General features: G+C 45.9%; 1 protein-coding gene across 1 annotated transcript; it reads left to right on the top strand.

The window, feature by feature from the left end:
• On the top strand, positions 1 to 27765 carry BST1 (bone marrow stromal cell antigen 1). Its single transcript, XM_081593675.1, has 9 exons — positions 1 to 448; positions 1797 to 1923; positions 4982 to 5117; positions 8398 to 8480; positions 12613 to 12689; positions 13220 to 13312; positions 14652 to 14738; positions 18751 to 18810; positions 26568 to 27765. Exons 1-9 carry the CDS (start codon positions 87 to 89, stop codon positions 26665 to 26667), a joined length of 1125 nt encoding a protein of 374 aa, XP_081449801.1. The 5' UTR covers positions 1 to 86; the 3' UTR covers positions 26668 to 27765.
• Positions 27766 to 27975: the final 210 nt, after the last annotated feature.

The following is a 27975-nucleotide window of genomic DNA, read 5'->3' as shown; positions in this document are numbered from 1 at the left end:
CCCCTTCTCCAACTTGGCTTCTTGGTAGCTCCCTCCCGGTGGACTCCGGCCACGGTTCGCTGAGGGCAGTAGTCCTGCCCCAGGTGATGTCCCAGCTCGGTCCCGGAACTGAAGCCGAAAGGGGGGGACAGGAAGTGAGCGCGGGTGCCCACTGGGCGAAGAGCGTGGCGCGGGGGCCGCTCGGGGAGTATCCTGCTGGGAGAGGAGGGGCGGGTCCCGGAGCAGAGTCGCCCGAAGTGCCCGCGATGGCTGGCCCGGGGCGCGCGCGCGGGGGGCGCCTGCGGCCGGCGCTGCTGCTGCCGTTGCTGCTGCTGCTGCATCTGCGGTGGCCCCCGGCCGCCGGCGCCGCGGGTGCGCGCTGGAGCGGGCCAGGTACCACCCCGCACCTTCAGAGCATCTTCCTGGGCCGCTGCGCCGAGCAGATCGTGCTGCAGAACCCGGAGCTGCGGTGAGCGCGGCAGGGGGCTAGGGAGCCGGAGGGGGAGGGGAGTGGGGAAAAGGGGGAGGGGGTGGGACAAAGGAGGAGGGGTAGGGTAAAGGGGGAGGGGGTGGGAAAAGAGGGGAGGGGTGGGACACAGGGGCAGGGGTGGGATGGGGGGAGGGTGGGATAAAGGGTGAGGGGGTGGGACCAATGGGGAGGGGTGGGATAAGGGGGAGGGTTGTGGTAGAGAGGGAGGGGGTGGGACCAATGGGGAGGGGTGTGGGGTAAAGAGGGAGGGGGGTGGGGAATCTACTCAGTACCTGGGTGCTCTGTTGGGGTCTGGAGGTGAGTCGTGTGTGTGTGTGTGTGTGTGTGTGTGTGTGTGTGTGTGTGTGTGTATAAGTGTGTAAAGATGAAGAGGAGGATGTGTGTGGTGGGCTGGTGGATGAGGATGAGGCAGCGGTGTGTTTGGATCGCAACCAGCTTAAAATTTAAGCAGAATGCTCAGACCCAGGAACGTGGTCTCCAGCTGGAATTCCCTGAGCCCAGGTACTTTGGGAGTTCAAATTTCACATCTTCTCATTAACAGAGCGTTTAAAAGTCTGAGTCTCTCTTGCCAGCACTGTGGTTCTTAGTAATTTTTGTTCCTTCTTGGGACACACCTTCAGTTTTCACAAGGCCCCTTTCTTGTGCCATTTGTTTTTATTGAGGCACATTTTAGGCAAATCAAAAAGAACAGAGAGTAACACAGGGAACACCCATGTTATTCACTGCCCAGCGTGAGGAATAACAAGTTAGGAAAGGGGTGGGAAGTGTTTTGGAAAGCCAGGCGGGACTTAGGAGTTGCTGCCGGCAGAGGTCATGCTTCCTGCCTTAGCGGGAGGTGGAAGCCTTTTTCCACATTTGGTCCTCACTCCTGATTTTATTAACATGAGGTCCTGCCTGTCCACCTGATCTCACCTGGCCTCCAAGCCCAAGATGGACCTGTGTCTAAATGAAGGGGCACCTGAAGTCAGGAGCCCATGTGATTTATCAGAATTGTCTTCTTCTAGCTCCCTGCATTTCCTACCACCTCTGTGAGCCTGTTTTAAGTTCCACGAGATGTATGTGGCACCTCTGAAAGACACTTCCACTGTCAGATTTCTAAATCCATCACCAAAGTTATTTTTCTTCCTCTTCTGAATTGGGGTTAATGCATGAGTCATGGCATGGCTATTTCCTGTCTTTTTTGTATGCCCACTTCTGCAGTTCTGGTATTGACAAAATCACTCATAAAAAACTTGGAGAGAGAAGAGGAAATGTATCACACTGGAATGTAGTCTTTTTAAAAAACAAACAAAAAAAAACCCCAGAACAAATGTGTGCTTCTCTGCAGGGACAAGAACTGCACAGCCATCTGGGAAGCCTTTAAAGTGGTGCTGGATAAGGATCCCTGTTCTGTGCGCCCCTCGGATTATGACCTTTTTATTAACCTCTCCAGACACTCCATTCCCAGAGACAAGGTAACCCTGCCTTCGGACACCGCTCTGCTTCATCAAGCAGCCAACTCACAAAGAGTGCCAGTTGGCTGGTGGGAAGGTGGCTCTGTCTTCACTCGTGCCCCTGGGTCTCCTGCCTCTCATGGGCAGAAGAACCTTTCCTAAGTCAAGAACTCAGTGCAGGAACCAGTAGAACATCAGGGTGTCCCCACACCTTTCCCATGGGACTGCTGCACCTGGCCAGTTCTGAACAGTCTCCATCCTAACCTACCCCAGAGGCTTGAACCTTGAGGACTTCAGAAAACCCCCCTCTCAATATCCTTCCAGGAGACCAGTCCCTCCTCTCATCAGGCCTTAAGATGATGTCCATTCCGGACCAGTTTCTTTAAGAAACTGGTTAACATGTACACAAGTGGTTTACGTGTGTGTAGCCTGTCTGCACTCTGATCCCTAATACAGTGAAAGTAAATGAAAACATCCTTGTAAACTGCTTGTTTAGAACAATACCTTGAGTTTAGAGAAAGCTAGATACCATTTTTATTTCTTTGACATAAAGTCTTTTTTTCTTAATGAAGGGCATATTTATTTTTGACATAAAATCTTAATTTGATTTTTTTCATTGTAAAGTCATGTAGCACTGATGTTTACAAATGAAAACATCTGACTTTTTTTTTTTTTTTTAGGTAAAGGCAGGTGAATGGAACTGGGAGGTTCAAACATATAATAGGCTGAAAACATGCTTTTTGAATATATGTTGCCATTTGAATCTTGCAGTCTCTCTGTCAGTGAAAAGAGGAGCTGTTACTGTTTTTTCTTTTCTTTCGGCTGTGCTGTGCAGCATGGAGGATCTCAGTTCCCTGACTAGGAATCAAACCTGCAACCCCCGCAATGGAAGTGCAGAGTCATAGCCGTTGGACTGCCAGAAAAGTGCCTGCATGCATGCGTGCTAAGTCGCTTCGGTCATGGCTGACTCTTTGTGACCCCATGGACTGTAGCCCACCAGCTTCCTCTGTCCATGGGATACTCCAGGCAAGAATATGGAGTGGGTTGTCATGCCCTTCTCTAGGGGATCTTCCGGCAACCCACTCCAGTACTCTTGCCTGGAAAATCCCATGGACAGAGGAGCCTGGTAGGCTGCAGTCCATGGGGTCGCACAGAATTGGACACGACTGAAGCGACTTGGGAGCAGTAGCAGCAGCGCCACCTGGGAAGGCTCAGGGAAGTGCCTGGGAGCTGCTGTATTTGTTCTCCTTTCGCATGGACTTTGGCTGATAGACTCATGAACACTGAGCTACTCTTATGCACCAGGCATTGTTCTCAGGGTTTCAGATGCAGTAGGCAACACAGTCTGCCCTTGGGTAGCATCCAGTCTAGACCGAGACCCTGGTTGGGATACTGAGGATATGGTGGTGTGATGAGGGGAATGTTGTTATTTGTGTTATTAGTGTCTGAAAACATTGTAACTTTATAGGAGAAAACTAAAAAGTATAATCTAAAAGCAATGTGTTTTTGAGGCATCCTACCCTTTAGGAATCCATCTGTGATTATATGTCATCCTAGTCACAGCTGTGAGAGAAGAGAAACGGTTCATACTTCCCATTTTCCACATGTGGAAACTGAGGCACAGGGAGATCACTTGCCATGTTCATGGTCACACATTTAGGGTGTGACATACCCAAGATTCGAACCCAGGTCCCTTGATTTAAAAAAAAAAAATCTATCATTTTTTAAGCACTAGAAAATGTAAGTATATGTGTGTGTGTGCTTAGTCACTAAGTCATGTCCAAATCTTTGTGACCCCATGGACTGTAGCCCACCGGGCTCCTCTGTCCATGGGATTTCCCAGTCAAGAATATTGGAGTGGGTTACCATTTCCTTCTCTAGGGGAATCTTTCCGACCCAGGGATTGAACTGTGTCTTTTGCACTGGCAGGCAGATTCTTTACCACTGGCCCACCAGGAAAGCCTATATATATGTATCTACCTATCGACTTTGTTTTTACTGCTGGGAAAATATTTCGTTAACATTTACATGTTACCCTTGCAATAAAGGGAAGAGAGCTGGTGTGCGTTAATTACTCAGCCACGTCCAACTCTTTGCGACCCCATGGACTATAGCCCACCAGGCTCCTCTGTACATGGGTTCTCCAGGCAAGAATACTCGAGTAGGTAGCTAATCCCTTCTCCAGGGGATCTTCCCGACCCAGGGATTGAACCCAGATCTCCTACGTTGACACCGTCTGAGCCACCATCTAAGCCATCAGGAAATACCTATCTACTTTTTTTCACTGCTGGGAAAGTATTTCATTAGCATTTGCATGCTACCCTTGTAATAAAGAGGTTTGCTGGTGGCTCAGATGGAGAAGGCAATGGCACCCCACTCCAGTACTCTTGCCTGGAAAATTCTATGGATGGAAGAGCCTGGTAGGCTACAGTCCATGGGGTTGCTAAGAGTCGGACACGACTGAGCGACTTCACTTTTACTTTTCCCTTTCATGCACTGGAGAAGGAAATGGCAACCCACTCCAGTATCCTTGCCTGGGAGAATCCCAGGGACAGCGCAGCCTTGTGGGCTGCCGTCTATGGGGTCGCACAGAGTCAGACATGACTGAAGCGACTTAGCAGCAGCAGCAGCAGCAGATGGTAAAGAATCTGCCTGCAATGCGGAAGACCCAGATTTGATCCCTGGGTTGGGCCTCCCATGTAGCTCATCTGCCTGCAGTGCAGGAGACCTGGGTTCAATTCCTGGGTCAGGAAGTTCCCCTGGAGAAGGGAATGGCAACCCACTCCAGTATTCTTGCCTGGAGAATCCCATGGACAGAGGAGCCTGGCGGGCTACAGCCCACGGGGTGGCAAAGAGTCAGACACGACTGAGCAACTAACACACGCCTTCAATAAAGAGAAGAGAGTTGGCAGCCCTCTCCAAGGGGGTCAATAAAGACAAAGACAATGTATGCCTGTCATAAGGCAAGTCTCAGTTGAGTGAGAAATGATTGTCCTGACTCGTCTTGATGATGCTGTGCCTGAAGGAATCTGCTGTGGATTTTATTTTATATTTTCATTTTGTGTTGATTTTTCCTCAGTCCCTGTTCTGGGAAAACAACCACCTTCTTGTCACCAGCTACGGAGAGAACGGCCGCCGCTTTGTACCTCTCTGCAACGTTCTGTATGGCAGGGTCGGAGATTTCTTAAACTGGTGTCGACAGACAAATGCCTCAGGTAAGACTTCTCCATGTATCACAAGAAAAGTCAGTGTTCCTATCTACTATGGGGCTTCCCTGGTAGCTCAGCTAGTAAAGAAACTGCCTGTAATGCAGGAGACCCCGATTCTATTCCTGGGTTGGGAAGATCCCCTGGAGAAGGGACAGCTACCCACTCCAGTGTTCTTGGGCTTCCCTGGTGGTTCAGCTGGTAAAGAATCCACCTGCAATGTGGGAGACCTGGGTTCAATCCCTGGGTTGGGAAGATCCCCTGGAGAAGGGAAAGGCTACCCACTCCAGTATTCTGGCCTGGAGAATTCCATGGACTGTATAATCCATGGGATTGCAGAGTCGGACATGACTGAGTGACTTTCAATGCATATGCCATTTTTGTTAAATGCTTTCATATGCATTTATCTCATCTGATTGCCGTCAAATCCTCCCAGGTAAAGTGGTCATAATAATAATAATTAATAACAGTAATAGAGAGCATCCATCTTTGCTAGGTGCTGTTCTAAGCCTTTACATATGCAGTATGTTCCCTACATATGAACGAGTTACATTTCAAGAGTGTGTTCGTAAGTCCAATAAGGTAAGCGAGGTACCCAACTGACACAATCAGCTATATAGTACTGTACTGTGATAGGTTCATAATACTTTTCACACAAACAATACATAAAAAACAAACACAAAAATAAAGAAAACATTTTTAACCTTACAGTACAGTACCTTGAAAAGTACAGGACAACAGCTGGCATACAGGGGCTGGCATCCAGTGAACAGGCAAAAAGAGTTACTGACCGGAGGAGGGAGAGGAAGTGGGAGATGGTAGAGCCGAAAGATTGTCAACAATGGGAGATGGAGGGCAAGCTGTGCTTTCACTCATGCCCGTTATTGATGGTACAGGTTCTGGTTCCTTGCTGGAACCAGACGCACACTTACATCTTTGAAAGTTCGCGACTTGAAGCTTTGTAGTAGGGGAGTTACTGTATTAACTCATTGAATCCCTGCAACAGCCCCATGGGGTAGTCCTCTCCTGATTCATATTCTGACAAACAAGGAAACTGAGGCACGGCAAGGTTGAGACACTAGCTCAGGAGTGCGCCGCATGTCAGCAGCAAAGTTAGACCGTATGACTTCAGTCCTGCGTGACTCTGTCTCACTATCATCAGAGGGGTGAACTGAGGCTGAAGGCAGTTAAATGACTTGAGGAACTGGGGCCAAGATTCACCCCCTTCCCACTGGTTCTGAAGCCATCCACACCACTAGCAGATATTCTGAGATTCAAATTGTCAACTGAAAAAGAAAATGCACAATGTTAGAGCTGCGAGTCAGTTTTATTTAGGGCAACATGAAGACTATAGTCTGGGAGACAGCATTTCAGATCGCTCTGAGAAACTGCTCTAAAGAGGCAGTGGGAAAGGTCAGTGTTATATGATTTTAGTGAAGGGGGTGCGTACAGTCAGGCACTCACTTCGGCAAAGACTGGCTGCTAGTCACAAGGAGCAGACATCACCACGAAGGATTTTAGTGCTTTTCTAGGTACGAGGAGATGCAAGAACTGGGCCCATAAAATCTCTTGAAAATATCTGACTATCCGAAGACCTGTTCTGCCAGTTTTTCCCAGAGCACAGAGCACCTCATTCTTTATCTCCACCCAAAACTCTTTTCAAGGGGTATTGAAGGGCAGCAACTGCAGCCGCTCATGATTTAATCCTTGAAGAGATGGATGGCAAGTGCCAACTTGTAGTTGGCGAAATCACAATGAAAGTTAAAGTCACAGAAGCCAATCTGATGGTAATGCAGATACTCCTCATTCATCGACTCCCACTGGCGATACAGTGGTCTCTGCCCTCAGGGAACTTGTAGCTTTGGTGGTAGGTGGGAGCTGGTTTCTGGTAAGGCTCTTGAAAACCTTGGCGTTGAGGAGTGATAGGAGTGTCTTTTGTAAAGTAATGCGATGACTGGTGTTTGGGAGCCCTTAGGTAACTGTTGGTAGGGGCTGCTTGCCAAAAACACAGAGGCATCATTAGAAAGCTGGAACTTCCAACTCCATCCTCTGTCCTCTGGGAAGGGGAGCAGGACTGGAGATTGAGTCAGTTACCGACGATTGACTCCGTGATGCCCACATCATGAAATCTCCATAAAAACCCCTCTCTGATGGGGTTCAGGAAGGCTCCAAACTGGTGAGCACCTTAAGATGCTGGTACGCCCAGAGGGGACGAGGAAGCACCATGCATTTCCCGTCAAGAACTTCACATGGTGCGCTGCTCGGTTCTCCCTGGAATGAGCTGTCAGTGAGCACTGTCTCCTTTTTGTTTTTCAATAGAGTGAATGGGGGGCAAATCCCATTATATAGCTGCTGAATTTCACCCTTAAAATTTTTAAATGTGGTACATTTTAACATTTTGCATATTTTAAATGTTATAAAATTTCTGTTTTCTGGCTAAGGACCGTTATTTTCTTGGTCTGTTTTTCTTGTATTTACTTCCAAGACTTGTGCTAACTGCAGAAGACATTTCTCCCAATAAAGCAAAATATATATATATATATATATATACATGTCATGCACATATATTTAAAATATATATAATTTTAACATGTGTATAATTTATGATATAACATATATAATTTTTGGATATATATATATATATATCTCAATATATGTTGGAGTAGGAAATGGTAACTCACTCTAGTATTCTTGCCTGGAAAATTCCATGGACAAAGGAGCCTGGCAGGCTACAATCCATGGGGTCGCAAAGAGTCAGACATGACTGAGTGACTGAACACACACACACACACACATCAGTATATGTATCACTGGCTAGAACTCCAGCAGACAAATAACCTGTCTGTTCAATTCTCCACCTTCTTCACATTTGTGTGGAGCAGAATGACAAATGTCTTCTTATCAGGGGTTGGATGCTCCTCACCAGGCTTCTTGTGGTCTAGGTAGACAGAGCTATGAATTTTAAGCCCATACACGTTCTGTAGAACGCAGTTCAATATATTTTGTGGAGGGACTTCCCTAGTAGCTCATTGGTTAAGATTTTACGTTCCAATGCAGGGGATGTGGGCTTGAGCCCTGGTTGGGAAGGGCTCAAGATCCCACGTGCCTCTTGGCCATAAAGTCAAAATGTAAACCAGAAGCAATATTGTAACAAATTCAATAAAGATTAAAAAAAAGATCCACTAAAAAAAATCTTTATATATATACCTATAGAGGACTCAGCAAATATTTTGAATAAATCCTTTCCTGTTATAATCTTTGAAATGAAATGTGTCTGTTTTCCCTATAGGACTCGACTACCAATCCTGTCCAACATCAGAAGATTGTGAAAACAATCCTGTGGATTCTTTCTGGAAAAGCGCATCCATCCAGGTAATCCTGGGATGCATGGCTAGGGGGCAGAGCAGGTGTGGAACCTGTGAAGAGGGGGCCAGAGGGTTCAGAGGCATCACTGGGCCATCGCGTCATTCCTTCATTTCCCTGTGTCTCACTTTCTGCCACGTTCTGATTCAGCCTCTCTGCTCCATAAAGGTGTGAGGATTTAAGAAGCTGAAATGCTTAATGCAGTGCCTGGCACAGAGAAAATATTCTAAATGGTAGCTTCAGATGAGGATCTTAAACAGTCGTTATTGTTACTGTTGGGTCGCGGTTGTTATTAGTATTTGAAATCAATGTGATGTTGGCTGCGATGTGAAGTGGTGTAATCCTCGTTTTATGGGAGAGCCTGGGAAGCCTGAGATCTATATGTGGGGGTTAGAAGCGTCCAGAAGGCTGATATTCTTGGGGCAGGAGATGATATGAGACCAGAGGTAAACTGGAGGTGCAGAAAGTGAAAGTGAAGTCACTCAGTCATGTCCGACTCTTTGCGACCCCATGGACTGTAGCCTACTAGGCTCCTCTGTCCATGGGATTTTCCAGGCAAGAGTACTGGAGTGGGTTGCCATTTCCTTCTCCAGCAGATCTTCCCGACCCAGGGACTGAACCCGGGTCTCCCGCATTGTAGGCAGACGCTTTACCATCTGAGCCACAAGGGAAGTCCCATGGTCCCCTAAAGGCCAGTCTCCAGTTTCTCGGAGAATATCATCAGCAGAATTGATAGCGATCAGTAGCAGGAAAACACCAGTGACTGCAGCTTCCATTTCCTGTCACCAGCATTAGACCAAAGATTCCAAATAAGAGGGTGACATTTTTAGCTCAATGGCCGACAAAGAGCAGTGGACTGTTATCTGCATTGGCTAGGGGTCTGGTGATGTCCGGTCCTGCCACCGAGCCCCTTTCAGGGTTATCTGTGTCCCTTTCGGTCTCATTTCCTGCCCCGGATCACCAGGTGTCCACCGGAGCCACTGTTAATCAGGGCGAGAGACACTCTGTCAAAACTTCCGCTACAGGGGCAGTTTGGAACTAACTGGAGGATGGCTCCAGACAAAGGTGTTCTTATTCCTCTCTCTCCTGCCAGCTCCGGGGAGCCCTAGGTCTGTGCCTGCTCCCCACAGGTTCTGCCTGGAGTGCAGACTCCAGGGGGTGAGCTGCCCGAGCCCCTCATTGAGGAGTGGGGGGCTGCGTATGACCACATCATCACCTGAACATGGGGTCCTAATGACCACTCAGGGATGATGTCAGCATCGTATACAGAGAAACCCATACGCTACCCAGTGGACCTACCCCATTTCAAAGTGTGCTCCAAGCCACCTCCAGTTTAAAATGGGAGTCTCGTAACCATGCTCACCCTTTACGACTGGAGAAGGAATTGGCAACTCACTCCAGTATTCTTGCCTGGAGAATCCCATGGACAGAGGAGCCTGGCGGGCTGCAGTCCATGGGGTTGCAAAGAGTCGGACACGACTGAGCGACTAACACAAACACACACACATTTTTAGGAACCCTCAGAATATGCTGGATAGTCTGAACGTGAAGTGAGATAGTATAGTATTGATATACTGATCAGGAGAGGGTCTGAACCATGGCAGAGAAATATGCCATAAATAGTAGTATCATTTTAAATAATTTGATCATCACAGCAATCCTATGGGTGGGGACTCTTACTATCCTTGTTTTACAGATAGGAAAACGAGGCCAAGAATCTTAATCGGGCTAATTACTGAGCTAATAAGTGCAGCAACCGGACACTTATTACAGCCTCACTGTATCTGCATTCCTTTTTCTTTTTTTTTGGCTGTGCCATGTGGCATTCAGCACCTTAGTTCCCTGACCAGGTATTGAACCTGTGCCCCCTGCAATGGAAGAATGGTGTCTTAACCACTGGATCACCAAGGAAGTCCCAACATGCTTTGTTTTAATGAAAGAAAATTTTTTATCACCAGTTTAATAGCTGCTCATGATAGAGAATGACAAATTATAGAGTGTATAAAGAAAAAAAACTAGTCAGTCACATTCCTGCTACCTAAGAGCAAATCATTTAACACAGTGGTCATCAGACCTTCGCATTTGCAGATTTAACCTCGAATGTTTGCATATCTGGAAGCAATCGGAGACAGGCGTGGTGGCATGGAACAGAGTGTTGTAGCCAGTATTGGGCGGCCAGGCTCTCCTGGTGGCTCAGATGGTAACGAATCCACCTGTGATGCAGGAGACCAGGGTTTGATCCCCAAGTAAGAAGGTTCCCTGGAGAAGGAATCGGTAACCCACTCCAGTGTTCTTGCCTGGAGAGTTCCATGGACAGAGGAGCTGGGCAGGCTACAGTCCATGGAATCACAGAGTTGACACGACTGAGTTACTAACACTTAAAACTTAACACTGCCAGGGAACAAGCCCAGCCTTGTGTATCTCAGATCTGCGTGATAGCCCTGCCCTGCTCCACCTGCAGTCTAGAAAAAACATTTTATCAGGGAAATCATATGCTCTAGTAGTGTGCTGAGCAGCAGATTGGGGAATGTCTCTGGCCCTGTCTCTGCCTAGGGAATTTCAGGGGTTGACTAATTCCCACACTTCTGCCCGTTCATTTTTGTCTTTTTCTTTATTTATTTGACTCCACAGAGTCTCAGTTGTGACAGGCAGGATAGTTTCAAGTCGCAGCACACAGGAGCCAGGTCCCTGACCTGGGATCGAACCCTGGCCCCCTGCATTGAGAGCGAAAGAGTCTTAGCCACTGGACCACCAGGGAAATCCCCGCCCATTCATTTTGAACAGAGTTGAGTGCAAGCCATGCTCTGTCCATCTCATCTCACACTTTGCTCTGGATGTAAGCACTTCTTGGGCTATGGCCCATCTTTCGTAGGCTTTTACTAGTGGCTGCGTCGTATTTCAGATGTGTGAGTACCATGATGGACTTACCTTTCCCTGTGGCTGACTGTTTTAGATTGGTTACAAACCGTGCTTCAGTGGAACTCTCTGCACCAGGGGATCCTTTGTGATATTTTCCAAGTATTTCTGGCTCATCTTCTGGGCGTGTGTTTTGCATTCATTCTGTCTCTTGAACTTACTTCTGTGTGACTTGCACTGGCTAATAGGATGTGAGGAGGAGTGACCGTGTGACTTCCGGGTGCGTGCGTGCGTGCCAGGTCGCTTTAGCCGTGTCCAACTCTTTGCGACCCCATGGACTGTAGCCCGCCAGGCTCCTCTGTCCATGGGATTCTCCAGGCAAGAATACTGGAGTGGGTTGCCATGCCCTCCTCCAGGGGATCGTCCCGCCTCTGGGATCAAACATGAATCTTCTGTGGCTCCCACATTGCAGTCAGGTTCTTTACCACTGAGCCACCAGGGAAGACTTGAAGAACTGGTGTAGGGCTTGCCACTTTTCCTCTCCCTTCACTGATAAACTCTGACTCTGCAGATGTAGAGACTTCATCAACTCGGGTCCCAGAGCAGGAGCATATGTAGGAAAACCCAAACCCCAAATCCGAAAACCGGTGATACACATGTAGTGTGTGCAGGAAATAAACCTTTCTTACTTAAAGCCGCTAGGATTTTTGAGGCTGTTTGTAATGGCAGCAGCATAAGATAGTGTACACTGGTTGATACAGGGTTGGAATCTGATAGCGTTTTGCATTATTTTATTTTTTAAAAAATAGTTCTTTCTTTATTTTGACTGTGCTGGGTCTTTGTTGCCGCTTGAGGGGGCTTTTCTCTAGTGGCGGTGTGGGAGTTCTCGTTGCGGTGGCTTCTCTTACTGCAGAGCCCAGGCTCTAGAGCACAGGCTCAGTAGTTGGGGCGCACGGACTTAGTTGTTCGATGGCCTGTGGGATCTTCCCAGACCAGGGACTGAACCCATGTCCCCTGTATCGGCAGGCAGATTCTTAACCACTGGACCAGCAGGGAAGTCCTGTATTATTTTATGATGGTAGATGACAAGGCATGAGGTTTGCACATTTCAAAGCAGTTTGTTTTCCAAGATATACCAATTTGCATCCCTTCTAGCTCTATGGAATACCAAATTTATCACATCCTTGTCAGTATTGAGGATTGTCAGCTGAAAAAAACGGTTGACTATTTCATAGGTGAAAAATGGTGTCTTGGCTAACTAAAAATGCTTGTTTCTTTTTTTCAGTATGCAAGAGATAGTTCTGGGGTGATTAATGTCATGCTGAATGGCTCAGAGCCAACAGGAGCCTATCCTGTAAAAGGGTAAGAACGCAAGCACCAACAGAAACGACAAAGATGCCAAGATATCTTTTAGTTGTTTTGAATGGAGGCTTAAGAGGATCATACCCATATCCCAATCTAGTGCTTTTGTAAGTTCAGCTGGAGCAAAACCATTGAATGAGCCATGTCCATACATTTATACAACTAACAGCTGAATGCATGAATACAATAAATAACCTAAAATTTAAAGCTAAAAAGTAACCACTAAAGGGCTTCCCTGATGGCTCTGTGGTAAAAAATCCACCTGCCAATGAAGGAGACTCAGGTTTGATCCTTGAGTCAGGAAGATTCCCCTGGAGAAGGAAATGGCAACCCACTCCAGTATCCTTGCCTGGGAAATTCCATGGACAGAGGAGCCTGGCGGGCTACAGTGCATGAGGTCACAAGACTTAGCAACCAAACCACCACCACCACCAACCCCCAATAGTGTTAAAAATAATGTGTAAATCAACTAACAATGATATGGGAACAGTGTCATATTGCTTTAGGACTTGAAAAAATGTGTTTCTCAGTTTTTTTGCAGATTTTGAAATTCCCTACCTCCAGAAGGATAAAATCACACGAATTGAGATCTGGGTGATGCATGAAATCAGAGGACCCAAAGTGTAAGTTATAGTGCTACCGGTGATGGTCATGGTACAAACATGCTTTTCTTGGATGTGATATGATCTGGTCTGAGTTACATGTACGTTTCTGGGGAAGCCACAGTCTTCTCTGTTCATAGTGTGGTGGGCAGAGAAAGGCAAAGGCTTGACTTTCTGGAAATGCCACAAGTCAGTCCCGAGCCCACAGAGAATGCCTCCTTTATCCAGAGACTCCTCCTTAGCCTTTCTAAGTGACCCGGGCAGCATCAGATAGGAGAGGGCCTCATGCATTGGTGTGGAGCAAAGCCAGTTTTTTCTCTTTGTCATTGGAAGCCCAAAAACCTCACCAGGAGTTCTCAGAATGGACTCATGGACTATGTAATGAAGACATTCTTTTCACAGAACAACCAGTTTCATAATTGGGTCTCAGATAACTGGCTGAGAAAGCTTTTAAGATCCATACTTTTCTGGGAAACCACTAACTCAATGGTTGCATCAGCTTAGATATCAGTGCGAGCTTGAAGTCATCCTTTTTTTTTTTTAACTTTTTATTTTGTATTGGGGTATATAGCCAATTACATGCTGTGATAGTTTCAGCTGAACAGCGAAGGGACTCACTCATACATGTACGTGTATCCATGTAGTGTCAATGGCACTGAAATGTAGGACTGAATCTTTAACAACAGGGGACTGCTTTTTATGAATTATGCTCTGACTGTGTAAAGGAGCCCAAGCAGGAATTTAAAATAATGGCAGAGAGGTACATACGTGGACACACAGACATGGGTAAACTCATATTAAACATGCGTTGGGCAGCAGAATTGGGTTGTAATGTTTTCAGTCTCGTCGGAATAAATACGTTTAAAAAGTCGAAAGTGCTGTACATCAACATGTTAGCAGCGGTTATCGCTAGTGATGTGAGATTTAGGCTCCCCCCCCTTTTGTTTGTTTGAGTTTTCTAATATTTTTTGATTTTGTATGTATTTTCTATTTCCATCTGAAGATCGACTTAATGCACTGTGGGTTGGGTAAGGGGGCAGTCAGCTCGCTCAGAGCCCAAGCCCAGCGCTGCGTGTGCGGTGCGGCTGGGATGTGCCCTGCTGTCCACCACGCATGCGCCGGCGCGGGCCTGGGGATGGATGTGCGTGACTCGCAGGCTTCCGGCGGGTTTAAGGTTCAGAGCATCTCCACGTGGGAGCGGCGGCTCGGGTGCCCGCAACAGCTCTGGGTTCAGAGAATCTGCCACGTGTTTCTCCAGCGAGGAGTAGATCTCAGCAGCACGTGGCCAGTGTAACTTTTCATTAACATGGAAACAGCTTCGCCATCCTCTTATGTGTGTATGTCTGTGTTTGTGTTTCAGGGAATCCTGTGGAGAAGGCAGTGTCAAGCTCCTGGAAGAGAGGCTGGAGGGGATGGGTTTCCAGTACAGCTGTATCGATGACTACCTGTAGGTGTCGGATCCGTTGTTCAGTCGCTAAGTCGTGTCCGGCGCTTTGCAACCCTCCCTGTCCTTCACTGTCTCCTGGAGTTTGTTCCAATGCATGCCCATTGAGTCTGTGACACCATCTAACCCCCTCATCCTCTGCTGCACCCTTCTCTTTTTGCCTTCCATCTTTCCCTGCATCAGGGTCTTTTCCAAAGAGTCAGCTCTTCACATCAGCTTCAGCAACAGTTATCAGTGCATATACTCAAAGAAGGAGCAGGGGGCTGTTGAAAAGGCTTTTCAGAGGCCAGCTCCAGAGGCCATGGACTGTGCCTCCCTGTTGCCACTGGATCTGGGGACTGGTAATGCTTTCCAGCTAGAGTTCCTCCTGACGCCACCCCTGCTGTCCACAGCCCTCTTTAAGGAGCTTAAAGGATGGACAGCAGCCCTTTATCACTGGTGAGGGTCCGATTTCCTCCTCACTCGCTTACCTGCATGGGGACTGTGACCCTTGCTTCTCTGGACGCCACACTACCCGTGACTTGTATCAAGGGGAGTCTGAGATACTTATAGAGAGATGCTTGGTGGCTGTGCACCGACTGAAAAGTCATCATAGCTACCATTTATCACGGACTTTATGGGCCAGGTACTTCATATACATGTAGTCAGAGATCATTTCAGGGTGCTCCTGATTCTTGGAAATGTAAGTTTGGCTCAAATTCTGGGATGATTGAAAGCCTTCCCCTGGCCTGGGAATTCCTCACCTATCGCTTCCTGCTTCTCTATGTGTCCTTATGTGTCGGCTCCTGAGCTTGCAGGCCTGTTTGTTTCCCCAGGGGCTGGAGTCCAACACTTCAGGGACTTAGGGGCTTTTCCGAAGGTTTGTGGGTGCGGCAGGGTGCACGTCACATCTGCAGCCTTTACCAGCGCCAGTGACTGTCCAGCTGGCCCTGCCGCCCCCTGGCCTTCTCGGAAGGGACCTGGTGACCCTCCCACCTGAGCAAAGCTCCCAGAAGTGTGGGTCTCCCCCTCCTCAGGCCTCCCCCCCAGGAGAACAGGCCTGTTCTTTTCCCACAGCTTGAAGCTGGACTGTTTTCCTCGTCTATCATTGCTAATGCTCCCAGAAGACTCTGAAGTCGGTTAGGTGTTGTCATCACCCTGTTTTGAACACAAAGTAAAGCACATACTCTTGTTTTGGAAATATAATCTGTGCTGAGAAAAATGCAGAAACCGTAACTATCCAGTTGGGTGAATTTTCCCCAGTTCACCAAACATGTGTACCTGGATTAGGAGGCAGAGCGTAACCAGCACCTCCCGTCTCTCCTTGGTCTCCCTTTCAGGCTCTCCATCCACCTGTAGATTAGTTTTGTCTGTTTTACATAAATGTCCCCTTTTCATGAATGGGTAAGTGAAAGGTCAGAGAGATTAAGCGAGTTTCCCAAAGTCACCCCTTGGTGGCACAGCTGAGTTTTGGACCTGTCACTGTGCGACCCTGAAGTCTCCCCTTTTTCTTTCTACTCTAAGATTCCTCCTTTCTTACAGCATCAGGTTTTTGTAAATTAAATAAAAGGCAGTTCTGATTCTAAAATAGCTCAGGGATAGGGGAAAAAAAAAACATGGCTGAAAATTCCACAGTTATGACCGCTTTGCTTTGGCCTAGGGACTTCCCTGAGGAGGCTGTCTTTTTACAAGTCATCAGGTCAAGTGAGGGCCCAGGGTTGCTTTCCCAACTCACAGATGGGAGCCTCAAGGCCTCAGCCTGCTTTTCCTGAGTCACGTTGCCCCACCTAAGCTGGCTCCAGCCTCCGCCCTTGCATGCCTGGCTCAGCCCCCAGCTCCTATTTCTGTATCACCCGTGGGCTCTCTGTGTTCAGATGGGGTTTTATTTCTCCTGGGCACCCAAAGGAGATAACAACAGGCTTAACACAGGGTGAGCAACCAGGGTTAACAGATCAGACTCAAGCCCGGACATAAGTGAGAATCCCCTGCTCCTCAAAATTCAGGTGACACTGACCTCTGTCCCACGGAGGTGGAACTTTCTCCCCAAGTCTTGCAGGTTTTGGCAAAGTCTTTGTTCAAAGCCTCTCTTGCCTCCTGTTTTCTGCTTTGCATTGTATTGACCCACACTCACTGAAACTCAGTGCATTTTGGTGGGGCAAGGGGGGAGGCATCACAGCAATACCAAGCTACTTTTTAAAAATTATGATTTTTTGGCTGTGCTTGACCTTGGTTGCTGTGCGGCGGCCTCCTCTTTTTGCAGCCGGCAGGGGATCACTCTCCAGTCGCGGTGCTCGGGCTCCCCTTGTGGAACACGGGCTCCAGAGCGCAGCCTCAGTAGTTGTGGTGCATGGGCTTCATTGCCCTGCACCACATGGAATCTTCCGAGACCAGGGATCCAACCTGTGTCCCCTGCGTTGGCAAGCGGTTTCGAAACCAGTGGCCCACCAGGGAAGGCCAATAACAGACTACTCTTGTTAAAAAAAAAAAAAATCTGACCAGTGTCCACTGAGAAGCAGAGCGTCCCAGGGTGGGGTCTCATAGCCCGCCATAGGCGAAAGCCTTCCTCTTCTTCCCAAGCCCCTCCAGTTTCCCTGTGGCTGGCTGACATCCTCTCGGCCTGCCTCTCACTGCTGCCTGCCTCCTGTCTTCACTGCTCCTTTTCCCTCCCTCCTGGCCGTCCTGCAACCCACATCTCGCCTTGTTGTAGCCACGCGTCCCGGGAAACAAACTCACTCAGAAGGACAGTGCGGATAGTGGAGTGCAGTTTATTACACCAGCGGGCCCAAGGCAGAGTCTCCTCTTAGCCAAGGACCCCGACCAGTTTTGTGAAAACCTTATATACCCTAGGTGTACCTGCACAAACCCGCCTCCCCAAATTCCCTGAAACTAGTCTGAACAAAGGAAAAAGAAAGATACAATCAAAGTTAACCTGTGATCCACTTGCCTTAAGTCTAGTTAGTTAACAGTGGACAATTATCAATAGGCCTGTGGTCATACCCATTAAGCGTAATAGAATGTATGATTCTATTCAGTTACACAGACAATTAGGGTATTCTTTTAGCGATGGAGAGCCCTGGGGCTCTTCCCTCTGGGGGCCTGGTTTTCCAGTTGGTATGTCGTTTCCACAGATACTGGGCATATAGCTCAAAGTCCACAGTCCGGCTTGAGATGGAGTCCTGATTTCAAGATAGAGCCCGTTCTGTTTCCTCCTTCAGCCTTACTGTGCAAGCAGTTAGCTTTCTTCCCTGAAGCTGGGGCACCAGCCATCACCCACGTGCTTTAAGTCCAGCCTTCTGCCCAAAGTTCTTATAAACAGATTTTCCAAGCAAAGTTGTACATCTTTACAGAAGTGGTTCCATGCCCAGGCTTTGGAGGGGAGGTTCAAGTTCAGCTCCTCAACTCACTACTGTGAGAACTTGGGCAAGTTCCTCTGGACAGCTTTCTCAGCTGTAGATTGCAGATAACAATTTGTTGTTGTTCAGCTGCTCAGTCGTGTCTGATTCTTTGGGACCCCATGGACTGCAGCACGCCAGGCTTCCCTGTCCTTCACTATCTCCCGGAGTTTGCTCAAATTCATATCCCCTGAGTCTGTGATGCTGTCTAACTATCTCATCTTCTGCCACCCTCTTCTCCTCCTGCCCTCAATCTTTCCCAACATCAGGGTCTTTTCCAGTGAGTTGGCTCTTTGAATCAGGTGGTCAAAGTATTGGAGCTTCAGCTTCAGCATCAGTCCTTCCAGTGAATATTCAGGGTTACTTTGCTTTAGGATTGACTGGTTTGATCTCCTTAGTACCTGCTTTGTTCAGTTGTTATAAGGAGGGAATGACATCATCTATGTAAAATATTTAATATGTAGTCAAATTTTCTGATACATAGTAAGTGCCCAACAAATGCCAGCTAATATTTTTGAAAAGAAACTGTGTCCTTCAAGGTCAGAGACTTCGTATCTTCAGTAGGTTGCAGGCTCTCCATAAACCTATGATGAATGAAAGTTGTTTAAGTCATCCCTTAAATATTACTTCTTTTCATTTTGCAGACCAGTGAAGCTCTTGCAGTGTGTGGAACACAGCACTCATCCTGACTGTGCCTTAAGTTCGTAAGTAAATGTTTAACCTAACTTCCTTGCTTCCGGAAGATAGCTAGCCCTTACTATTTACAGGATGCTGGTGGATCACAGTGTCATTTTACACTCACCCCGTGAAATGCCCGGCTGCAGAGTAAGGTTGGTACCTGTGCACTGCCCTGCTCTCCATCTGTGCGCTGCTGGGTCAGTGCAGGTTTGCTGAGCATCTGTGCAGCTGAGCTGGCCCCCCATGTGTACCACGGGAGCAAGGCTGCCCTGATGCACCCTCCACTCCAGCTGCACCCGCTGCAGCACAAAGGCTGGACCTGGGGTGGCAGGACCACCTTTTAAAATTTACTTCTGTGGACCTCAGAAATGAAAGCTATTTTACCAGCAAAAGGGGGCTTATTTTGGGGGACCTCCCTGGGGGTCCAGTGGTTAAGACTTTGCCTTCCAATGCAAAGGTGTGGGTTCGATCCTTGGCTGGGGAGTTAAGACCCCACATGCCTTGTGGCTTAAAAACCAAAATGTGCAACCTAAGCAATATTATAACAAATACAGTAAAGACTTGAAAAATGGCCTATACCAAAAAAACCCTTTTTTTTTTTTTATGAAAAGAAACTGAGTTTATTTGGGACTAGTAGAGGGATTGCAGTTTGAGACAAGCAAGCGATAGCAAGAGCCACAGGCAATACTGGAGTGGTAGCCTTTCCCTTCTCCAGGGGATCTTCCCAACCTGGGGATCGAACCCAGGTCTCCTGCATTTCAGGCGGATTCTTTACCGGCTGAGCCACAAGGGAGACACAGCAAATGAAGGAGAGGGGTGTTATTTTATAGAGAGAAGGACAAAGTTGGGAAGGGGTGTTTTGAATGAGAGTCTGTCAGAGAAAAGTGAGAGTTCAAGGTGAGGACAGTTTCTCTTTGGATGAGTTGCTGGGGTAGTCAGTTCCCTACAGAAGACGGCGGGCACATCTTTGCCGCTGTGGTCTGTAACTGATGATTTGTTCCTGTCACTAGTTCGTTTGAGGTCTGTAATTATCATTCTTCTGCAACGGATGTGCCTGGCCCTGCCTGAGCGCGCCCCCTTCTGGCCTCCTGACTCCATTTAGGGGTGAGGTTTCCCTTGACGAATTTTCACAGTTCTTAATCCTGATATATTTAAATCATGTTAGACCCTTTGAAAAGATAATACATGTGCATACGATGAAATTCAAAGTTACGAAAGGGCAGGAAAAGTGAACAATCTTTCTTCCTCTGTTTCTAATTACCCAGTTTCTGTGTGTGTGTGTGTGTGTGTGTGCGCGCGCGCACCAGTTTCTGTGTGTGTGCGCACCAGTTTCTGTGTGTGTGTGTGTATGTGTGTGTGCATGCGCATGCGCGCGCGCGCTCAGTTGGGTCCGACTCTTTGCGACCCCATGGAGCCCACCAGGCTCCTCTGTCCATGGGTTTTCCCAGACAAGAATACTGGAGCAAGTTGCCATTTCCTACTCCAGGGGGTCTTCCTGACAGGGGATCGAACACGCATCTCTTGCCTCTCTTGCATTGGCAGCCGAATTCTTTACCAATGCACCACCTGGAATCCCAATTTCCTTACTCAGAGGCAACTACTATTTCTAGTTTCTTTTGTATCCTTCTAGAATATTCTGTGTTTGTTACAACACACAAACACACAGATGCAGACATGTTTCTCTTATTCATGTCATATAAATGATATGAAATAACACAGGACTCTGCAACTTGCTTTTTTCACATAATGGTATCGCAATGTCGTTCTCCTACCTGTAGTATTCTATTATATTCATATGTCGTGATTCTTTTTTTTTTTTTAACATGGGAGATACTCTCTCTTTGTTTTTCTAAAACTTTTCATTTTTTATTGGAGTGTAGTCTATTAACAATGCTGTGATAGTTTCAGGTGGACAGCAAAAGGACTCAGCCACACACATACATGCATCCATTCTCCCCCAAACTCCCCTCCCATCCAGGCTGCCACATAACGTTGAGCAGAGTTCTGTGTGCTGTACAGTAGGTCCTTGTTGGTTCCGCTTTAAATATAGCAGTGAAACACGTCATGAGTTATTTAGACCATTGCCCATGGGTGGACATTTAGATTGTTTCCAAAATTTAGCTATTATTAACAGTGACTAAGATGATTTCTTTTTTAAAAAATTAATTAATTTATTTTAATTGAAGGCTAATTACTTTACAATATTGTGGTGGTTTTGCTATAAATCAACATGAGTCAGCCACGGGTGCACATGTGTCCCCCCATCCTGAACCCCCTTCCACCTCCCTCCCCACCCCATCCCTCTGTTGTCCCAGAGCACCAGCTTTGAGTGCCCTTCTTCATGCAATGGACTTGCACTGGGCATCTCTTTTACATACGGTAATATATGTGTTTCAGTGCTATTCTCTCATATCGTCCCACCCTCGCCTTCTCCCACAGAGTCCAAAAGTCTGTTCTTGACATCTGTGTCTCTTCTGCTGTCTTGCATAGGGTTGTCATTACCATCTTTCTAAACTCCATATATATGCGTTAGTATACTGCATTGGTGTTTCTCTTTCTGACTTACTGCACTCTGTGTAATAGGCTCCATTTTCGTCCACCTCATTGGAACTGACTTAAATGTGTCCTTTTTTATAGCTGAGTAATATTCCAGTGTATATATGTAACACAACTTCTTTATCCATTCATCTGTCAATGGACATCTAGGTTGTTTCCATGTCCTGGCTATTGTAAATAGTATTGCAATGAACATTGGGGTATATGTGTCTTTTAGAATTGTGGTATGTGCCCAGTAGTGGGATTGCTGGATCATATGGTAGTTTTATTCCTAGTTTTTAAACGAATCTTCATACCGTCTTCCATAGTGGCTGTATCAATTTACATTCACACCAACAGTGCAAGAGGGTTTCCTTTTCTCCACACCCTCTCCAGCATTTATTGTTTGTAGATTTTTTGATGATGGCCCTTCTGACTGGTGTGAAGTGATACCTCATTGTAGTTTTGATTTGCATTTCTCTGACAATCAGTGATGTTGAGCATGTTTTTATGTACTTCTTGGCCATAAGTCAAAAAGAGAAAAACAAATATCATATATTGATGCATATATTGTGGAATCTAGAAAAATGGGACAGATTAACCTGTTTGCAGGGCAGAAATAGAGATACAGATGCAGAGAATGGACGTGTGTGGACATGGTGAGGGAAGGAGGGGCGGAATGCATTGGGAAATTGGGACTGACATATATACACACTACCATGCAAGGAATGGCAATGAAGGAAACCAGAATTTTACATGATCAGTATCTGCACGTGTCCCTGGAGGGGCTGGCGAGGTTAAGTCCCCTCCTTCCAGTGCTCTGCTGGTCACGCCCTGTGAATTAGGCACACGTGTTTTTGAGGCCTCTCACAGGAAGGAAAGAATAGAGGAGGGTCTGGGTCTTCACTTTCCTCTCCTGAGAATGAAAGCCACCCTCCCTTCCCTGCTTAGCAGATATCTCAAAGGCAGCCCATCCCAAACTGGACTCCTGAATTTACCCACTGTGATGGGCTGAGTCATGCATCTAAATATGGGCAGGTCCTAATCCCTGGAAGGAGTGGATTTTACTTTGTGTTACAAAAGGGGCTTTGCAGATGTAAGCATGTAAGGATCTGAGGTGGGGAGGTAGTTCTGGACTGTCCACGTGGGCCCTGTATGCAATGTAAGTGTCCTGCCAAGGGGGAGGCAGAGGAGGCTCTCCTCCTTCAAGAGGATGAGAAGGCACTGTGGTCATGGAGGCAGAGATTGGAGTCCTAGCAGATAGATATCCTAACATGTGTGCTGAGTCATGTCCACCTGTCCTCAACCCCAGGGACTGTAGCCCACCGGGCTTCTCTGTCCGTGGGATTTCCCAGGCAAGAATACTGGAGCGGGTTGCCGTTTCCTTCTCTAGGGGATCTTCCCAATGGTGCACTTTAAAAATATTTTTTAAATTAATTAACTAATTTTGTTGCTGCACTGGGTCTTTCTTACTGGGCATGGGCTTTCTCTCGTTGCAGTGAGCAGGGCTTGCTCTGGGGGCCTTTCTTGTTGAGGAGCACGAGCTCTAGGTTCGTGGGCTCAGTAGGTGCGGTGCGCAGGCTTAGTTGCCTTGCAGCCAAGTGACCTGCCTCTTGAGAAACCTGTATGCAGGTCAGGAAGCAACAGTTAGAACTGGACATGGAACAACAGACTGGTTCCAAATAGGAAACAGAGTACGTCAAGGCTGTATATTGTCACTCTGCTTATTTAACTTACGTGCAGAGTACATCATGAGAAACGCTGGGCTGGAGGAAGCACAAGCTGGGATCAAGATTGCCGGGAGAAATATCAATAACCTCAGATATGCAAATGACACCACCCTTATGGCAGAAAGTGAAGAAGAACTAAAGAGCCTCTTGATGAAAGTGAAAGAAGTGAGTGAAAAAGCTGGCTTAAAGCTCAACATTTAGCAAACTAAGATCATGGCATCCGATCCCATCACTTCATGGCAAACAGATGGGGAAACAGTGGCTGACTTTATTTTTCTGGGCTCCAAAATCACTGCAGATGGTGATTGCAGCCATGAAATTAAAAGATGCTTACTCCTTGGAAGGAAAGTTATGACCAACCTAGACAGCATATTAAAAAGCAGAGACATTGCTTTGCCCACAAAGGTCCGTCTAGTCAAGGCTATAGTTTTTCCAGTGGTCATATATGGATGTGAGAGTTGGACTATAAAGAAAGCTGAGCGCCGAAGAATTGATGCTTTTGAACTGTGGTGTTGGAGAAGACTCTTGAGAGTCCCTTGGACTGCAAGGAGATCCAACCAGTCCATCCTAAAGGAGATCAGTCCTGGGTGTTCACTGGAAGGACTGATGTTGAAGCTGAAACTCCAATACTTTGACTACCTGATGGGAAGAGCTGACTCATTGGAAAAGACCCTGATGCTGGGAAGGATTGAGGGCAGGAGGAGAAGGGGACGACAGAGGATGAGATGGTTGGATGGCATCATCAACTCAATGGACATGGGTTTGGGTGGACTCCGGGAGTTGGTGATGGACAGAGAGGCCTGGCGTGCTGCGGTTCACGGGGTCGCAAAGAGTCGGACACGACTGAGCGGCTGAGCTGAAGTGAACTGAAAGTTAGTAAAACACATGGACCTTTGTTTAAAAAAAAAAGTTAAAAAAAGAGTAGACGGTTTATGTCAGTTATATCTCCATAAAGCTGGGGGTGGTGGAAAACCATGTAACAATACGGAAAAATTCTCACAAACAACTAAAAGAAATGTGTAGTAAACAATCTGATTGACTTACAAGTTAATGGCCAAAAATTCATTGTCTGGATAATCTACAGGATTGGTGAGGATGTGAGAAAACAGACATATTCGTGTTACTGACATAAGGGCTTGCTGTGTCAGTCATCGTTCAAAGGAGAAAATCAGATTTCTCATATTGGCCCCAGCTTACTGTCCAAAATGTGTTCCCCTACTCTGCCCCGGTCCTAGGTCACAGAAGTAGGAGAGCAAATTTCACTTGCTTAGGAATACTGGAGAAAAGGACTTTTAATCTGCAGAAATTCAGAATCTAATGAGCAGTTGTTGATATAAACCCAACATATTACTTTTGTGCTAAGTTTAGTAACAATCTCTATTTTTTTGATATTTAACTTATTTATAACATTTTAGAGGATTTAGCATATAAGAATAGCTTTTGGAATAGCCCTGTGATTTCAATATAAATTTAACTTTTAAATAACTGATTTTAGACTTAGGATTTTTAATTGAAAGTTATACAAGATTTTTACTTTTTTAAATCAGTTGCTGTTGCTGTTCAGTCGCTAAGTTGTGTCTGACTTTTCGTGACCCTATGGACTGGACTGCAGCATGCCAGGCTCCCCTGTTCTTTAAATCAGTACTGGAATGTTTAAGAGAATTAAGATTAAATTTTATACATTTATTAAATTTACTAGCATCAAGTATTTGAGAAGATTTTGCTCACTGGAAGTCACTTAGCAATATTTCATAAAGAAAATGTAATATTTTAAAATGTAAGTTTAAAATAATCTAACTGAAAATGTTCTGGGAATTAGAATAATTTTGAAGTCCCCTTAGAAGTTATTATCAGAGTTCATTCAGCTTTTAAATTAGAACAAGACTATTCATAAATGAAATAGAAAAAGTGTATGGGAAAGTCAAGGTTTTGAATTTATTAATTTAATAGCTAGAATTAATTTTTAAAACCAAAGTAACTGCAAGGAATGTGTTTTTCCCTCTGCGTAAATGCTGTCCTCAACACAACCCCACATTGGCCTGAAAAGCTTAAGCTAAACATGTGGCAAGTCAGTGCAGAGAATGTGGACCCAAACATGTAAAGTGAAAGAAAACAAAACTATAGTCCTGTTTGTGCAAGATATTGAATGTAAATGGCAGAAATAGATCTGAGACGATAAACTCCCAGTCGCTAACAGTAGTTACGGCTAGGGAGGGGAGTGAGAGCCGGAAAAAGGCGAAGGGAGACCCACTATTACTGTGCTTAGTTCTGTATTATTTCATCAAAAAGTGAAAATAGGTTTATCTTTGCCTTAATTGATTAATCATTTAAAAGCAAAAACTAATCGATTTTGAATGAACGAAGTCTAGGAGAGTAACTGAATCAGATGTGTAGTTACAGAAAATGTCCAGCAGGCGGAGCCATAGTACAGCTTTGTGGACTGCTGGAGATTCCTTTAGCGAAAAAGGGGTGATCAGCACTCACGTGGAGTAAGCAACAGTAAGCCATTAGCAGAGAGCCAGGGAATAAAGACATCAGATTGCTTCATAATTTTAAAAGCGTAATCTTTGATTGCTTTCAAAGAATTCATTAGTTCTGTTTTTAAAAATCAATTAGATCAGATCCTAATTGCTATGGCCACAGTCCTTATTTTGGCCGGAGCCTCTCCCAATGTCTTTATGTCATAACTGGTTTTTCATCACCAGTTAAACTCTAATGGTGTAATATCCATCAGTAGCTATTACTGAACTTGGGAACTTTATGGTGCATTCATACAGTCAGAATTCACCCAGGAGAAAGCATGAGTACTTCCACGTGTACCAGTATGGAAGGATGTCCAAGATGCTGTGTTGGGTGAAGAAACAAGTTGTAGATTCCAGTTGTGCTTAGATGAAAGGATGTGTTAATTTATGTGCATGCGTGTGGGAGTGTGTATCACAGTCCTGGGAGGACAACTCAAACTCTCAAGAATTATCTCTATGCAAAGTGGGAATAGGGAGGCCTGGGTCAGGAAGATCCCCTGGAGGAGGAAATGGCAACCCACTCCAGTATTCTTGCCTGAAGAATCCCATGGACAGAGGCGCCTGGTGGGTCCCAGTCCATGGGGTTGCAAAGAGTCGGACACGACTTAGGGACTGAGCAACAAAGGAGCTTTTACTTTTCACTTTGTAACTTCCTGTGCTATTTATTTATTTTGAATTGATTTATTATCTTTGGCTATGCTGTGTGTGAGCTTTCCCTGGTTGTGGTGAAGGGGTTACTGTCCAGTTGTGGTGCTCAGGCTTCAGTAGTTGTGGCTCACGGTCTTAGCTGCCCCACAGCATGTGGCATCTTCCCAGATCAGGGATCCAACCTGTGTCCCTTGCATTGGCAGGCGGATTCCTAACCACTGGACCACTGGGGAAGTCCCTTTCTGTACTATTTAGATTTTCCTGCAGTGTGCATGTATATTTTCGAAAGTAAGTGTCATGCATCAATACTGATTTTTTTTTTTTTTCTGTTTCCTTTTTAATTTGCAGGGCAGCAGCATCTACTCAAAGGGAAGCCTTTTATGCAGAACAAGGTGCCTGGTTTATCTTTCCTGTCTTAGCGGCTTTCATTTCAGTTGCTCAGATGTAACTAGAAACTCAGTTATGCTGCCCTAAGTGGCCCGCAGACCTGAAACCTGCCCTTGCCCACTCATCCTTGTTCTGTATACACCAAGTGGTTCCATTGTCTAAAGAAGCTTCCTGCTAGGAGAGCAACGTTCTGAAATGGATTGTGAGCAATATACATGCTCAGGATTTCAGAAATTAATCTATTTCTATTTAGCTGGTTAAAAACAACTGCATTAGAACAAAGTTAGTTATTATTTTTTTATTTTCATAATACAATGCATTGAGACACAGACTGTCTTTTATATAAGCAAACATTTTAAGAAAATTTTAGTACAACTATGTATATATTTTCGTATATTCTTATACCACCAGCAGGGCATACTGCCTTTTTGTTGACAGCTTCAAATATATGTATACTATATAAGTATATGCAAAGATGTTTGGTAGGCAAAGAGTTATGTATGAAGATGTCCATTTAATGGTTATTTATAATGAGGGGGAACTAAAAACTCCAATAATAGGGAACTCTTTGCATATGGTTTAGTATATCTGTAGGATGGGATATCATTCAAATAGGAAAAGTCATGCTTATCAGCCCAGCTGTCCTTCAACCAGTGAATGGAGGTGCTAACCTTGGTACATCTATACAGTGGAATACTACTCAGCAGTCAAAAGTAACCAGCTATGGATAAATGAAGCAGTGTGAGTCTCAGTTGCATTGTGCCAAGTGAAAGAAGCCAGACCAAAAGGCTACATACTATATAATTCTATTTACAGAACTTTCTGAAAAAAAGCAAAATTACAGGAATGGAGTACTTTTCAGCCTCAGCATGAAGACTGGAGAGGGCACTAACTAAAAAGGAGCCCTCTAGGGGCTTTAGTGGGGGTGACAGATTGTTCTGGATCTTGACTGTGGTGGTGGTAACAGGAATCTATGTGTCTGTCAACTCTCCTTCCAGTTTTTTCAGAATTGCATGCAAAGGAGTCATTTCATTGTAGGTAAATTATTTTCAAAGAACATTTCATGCCATATAAAAATGTCAATGATAAGTGTAAGACGTAGGACGTAAAACTGTTTCTCATATGATCCATTTGCCAAATAAAATACAAATGTAACACATCAATGTGTGTGTATTACCTGTACATACTTAAGTGAATGAATCAGACCAATCGATCCTGAATATTCACTAGAAGGACTGATGCAGAAGCTGAAGCTCCAATACTTTGCCCACTTGATGCGAAGAGCCAACTCATTGGAAAAGACCCTGATGCTGGGAAAGATTGAAGGAGGAGAAGGGGGTGACAGAGGATGAGACGGTTGGATGGCATC

This window comes from Giraffa tippelskirchi, chromosome 1 (assembly GCF_054371585.1).
Source record: "Giraffa tippelskirchi isolate mGirTip1 chromosome 1, T2T-mGirTip1v1.2.pri, whole genome shotgun sequence".
NCBI lineage: Eukaryota > Metazoa > Chordata > Mammalia > Artiodactyla > Giraffidae > Giraffa > Giraffa tippelskirchi.
Note: the sequence above shows the minus strand (reverse complement) of the source record. Positions and strands in the feature narration are given on the sequence as shown.

Coding starts and splice junctions, on each gene's coding strand:
- BST1 (XM_081593675.1), top strand. CDS start 87: ATGTCCCAGCTCGGTCCCGGAACTGAAGCCGAAAGGGGGGGACAGGAA. Junction 449..1,796: donor CTGCAGAACCCGGAGCTGCG/GTGAGCGCGGCA, acceptor GCTTCTCTGCAG/GGACAAGAACTGCACAGCCA. Junction 13,313..14,651: donor GAAATCAGAGGACCCAAAGT/GTAAGTTATAGT, acceptor TTTGTGTTTCAG/GGAATCCTGTGGAGAAGGCA.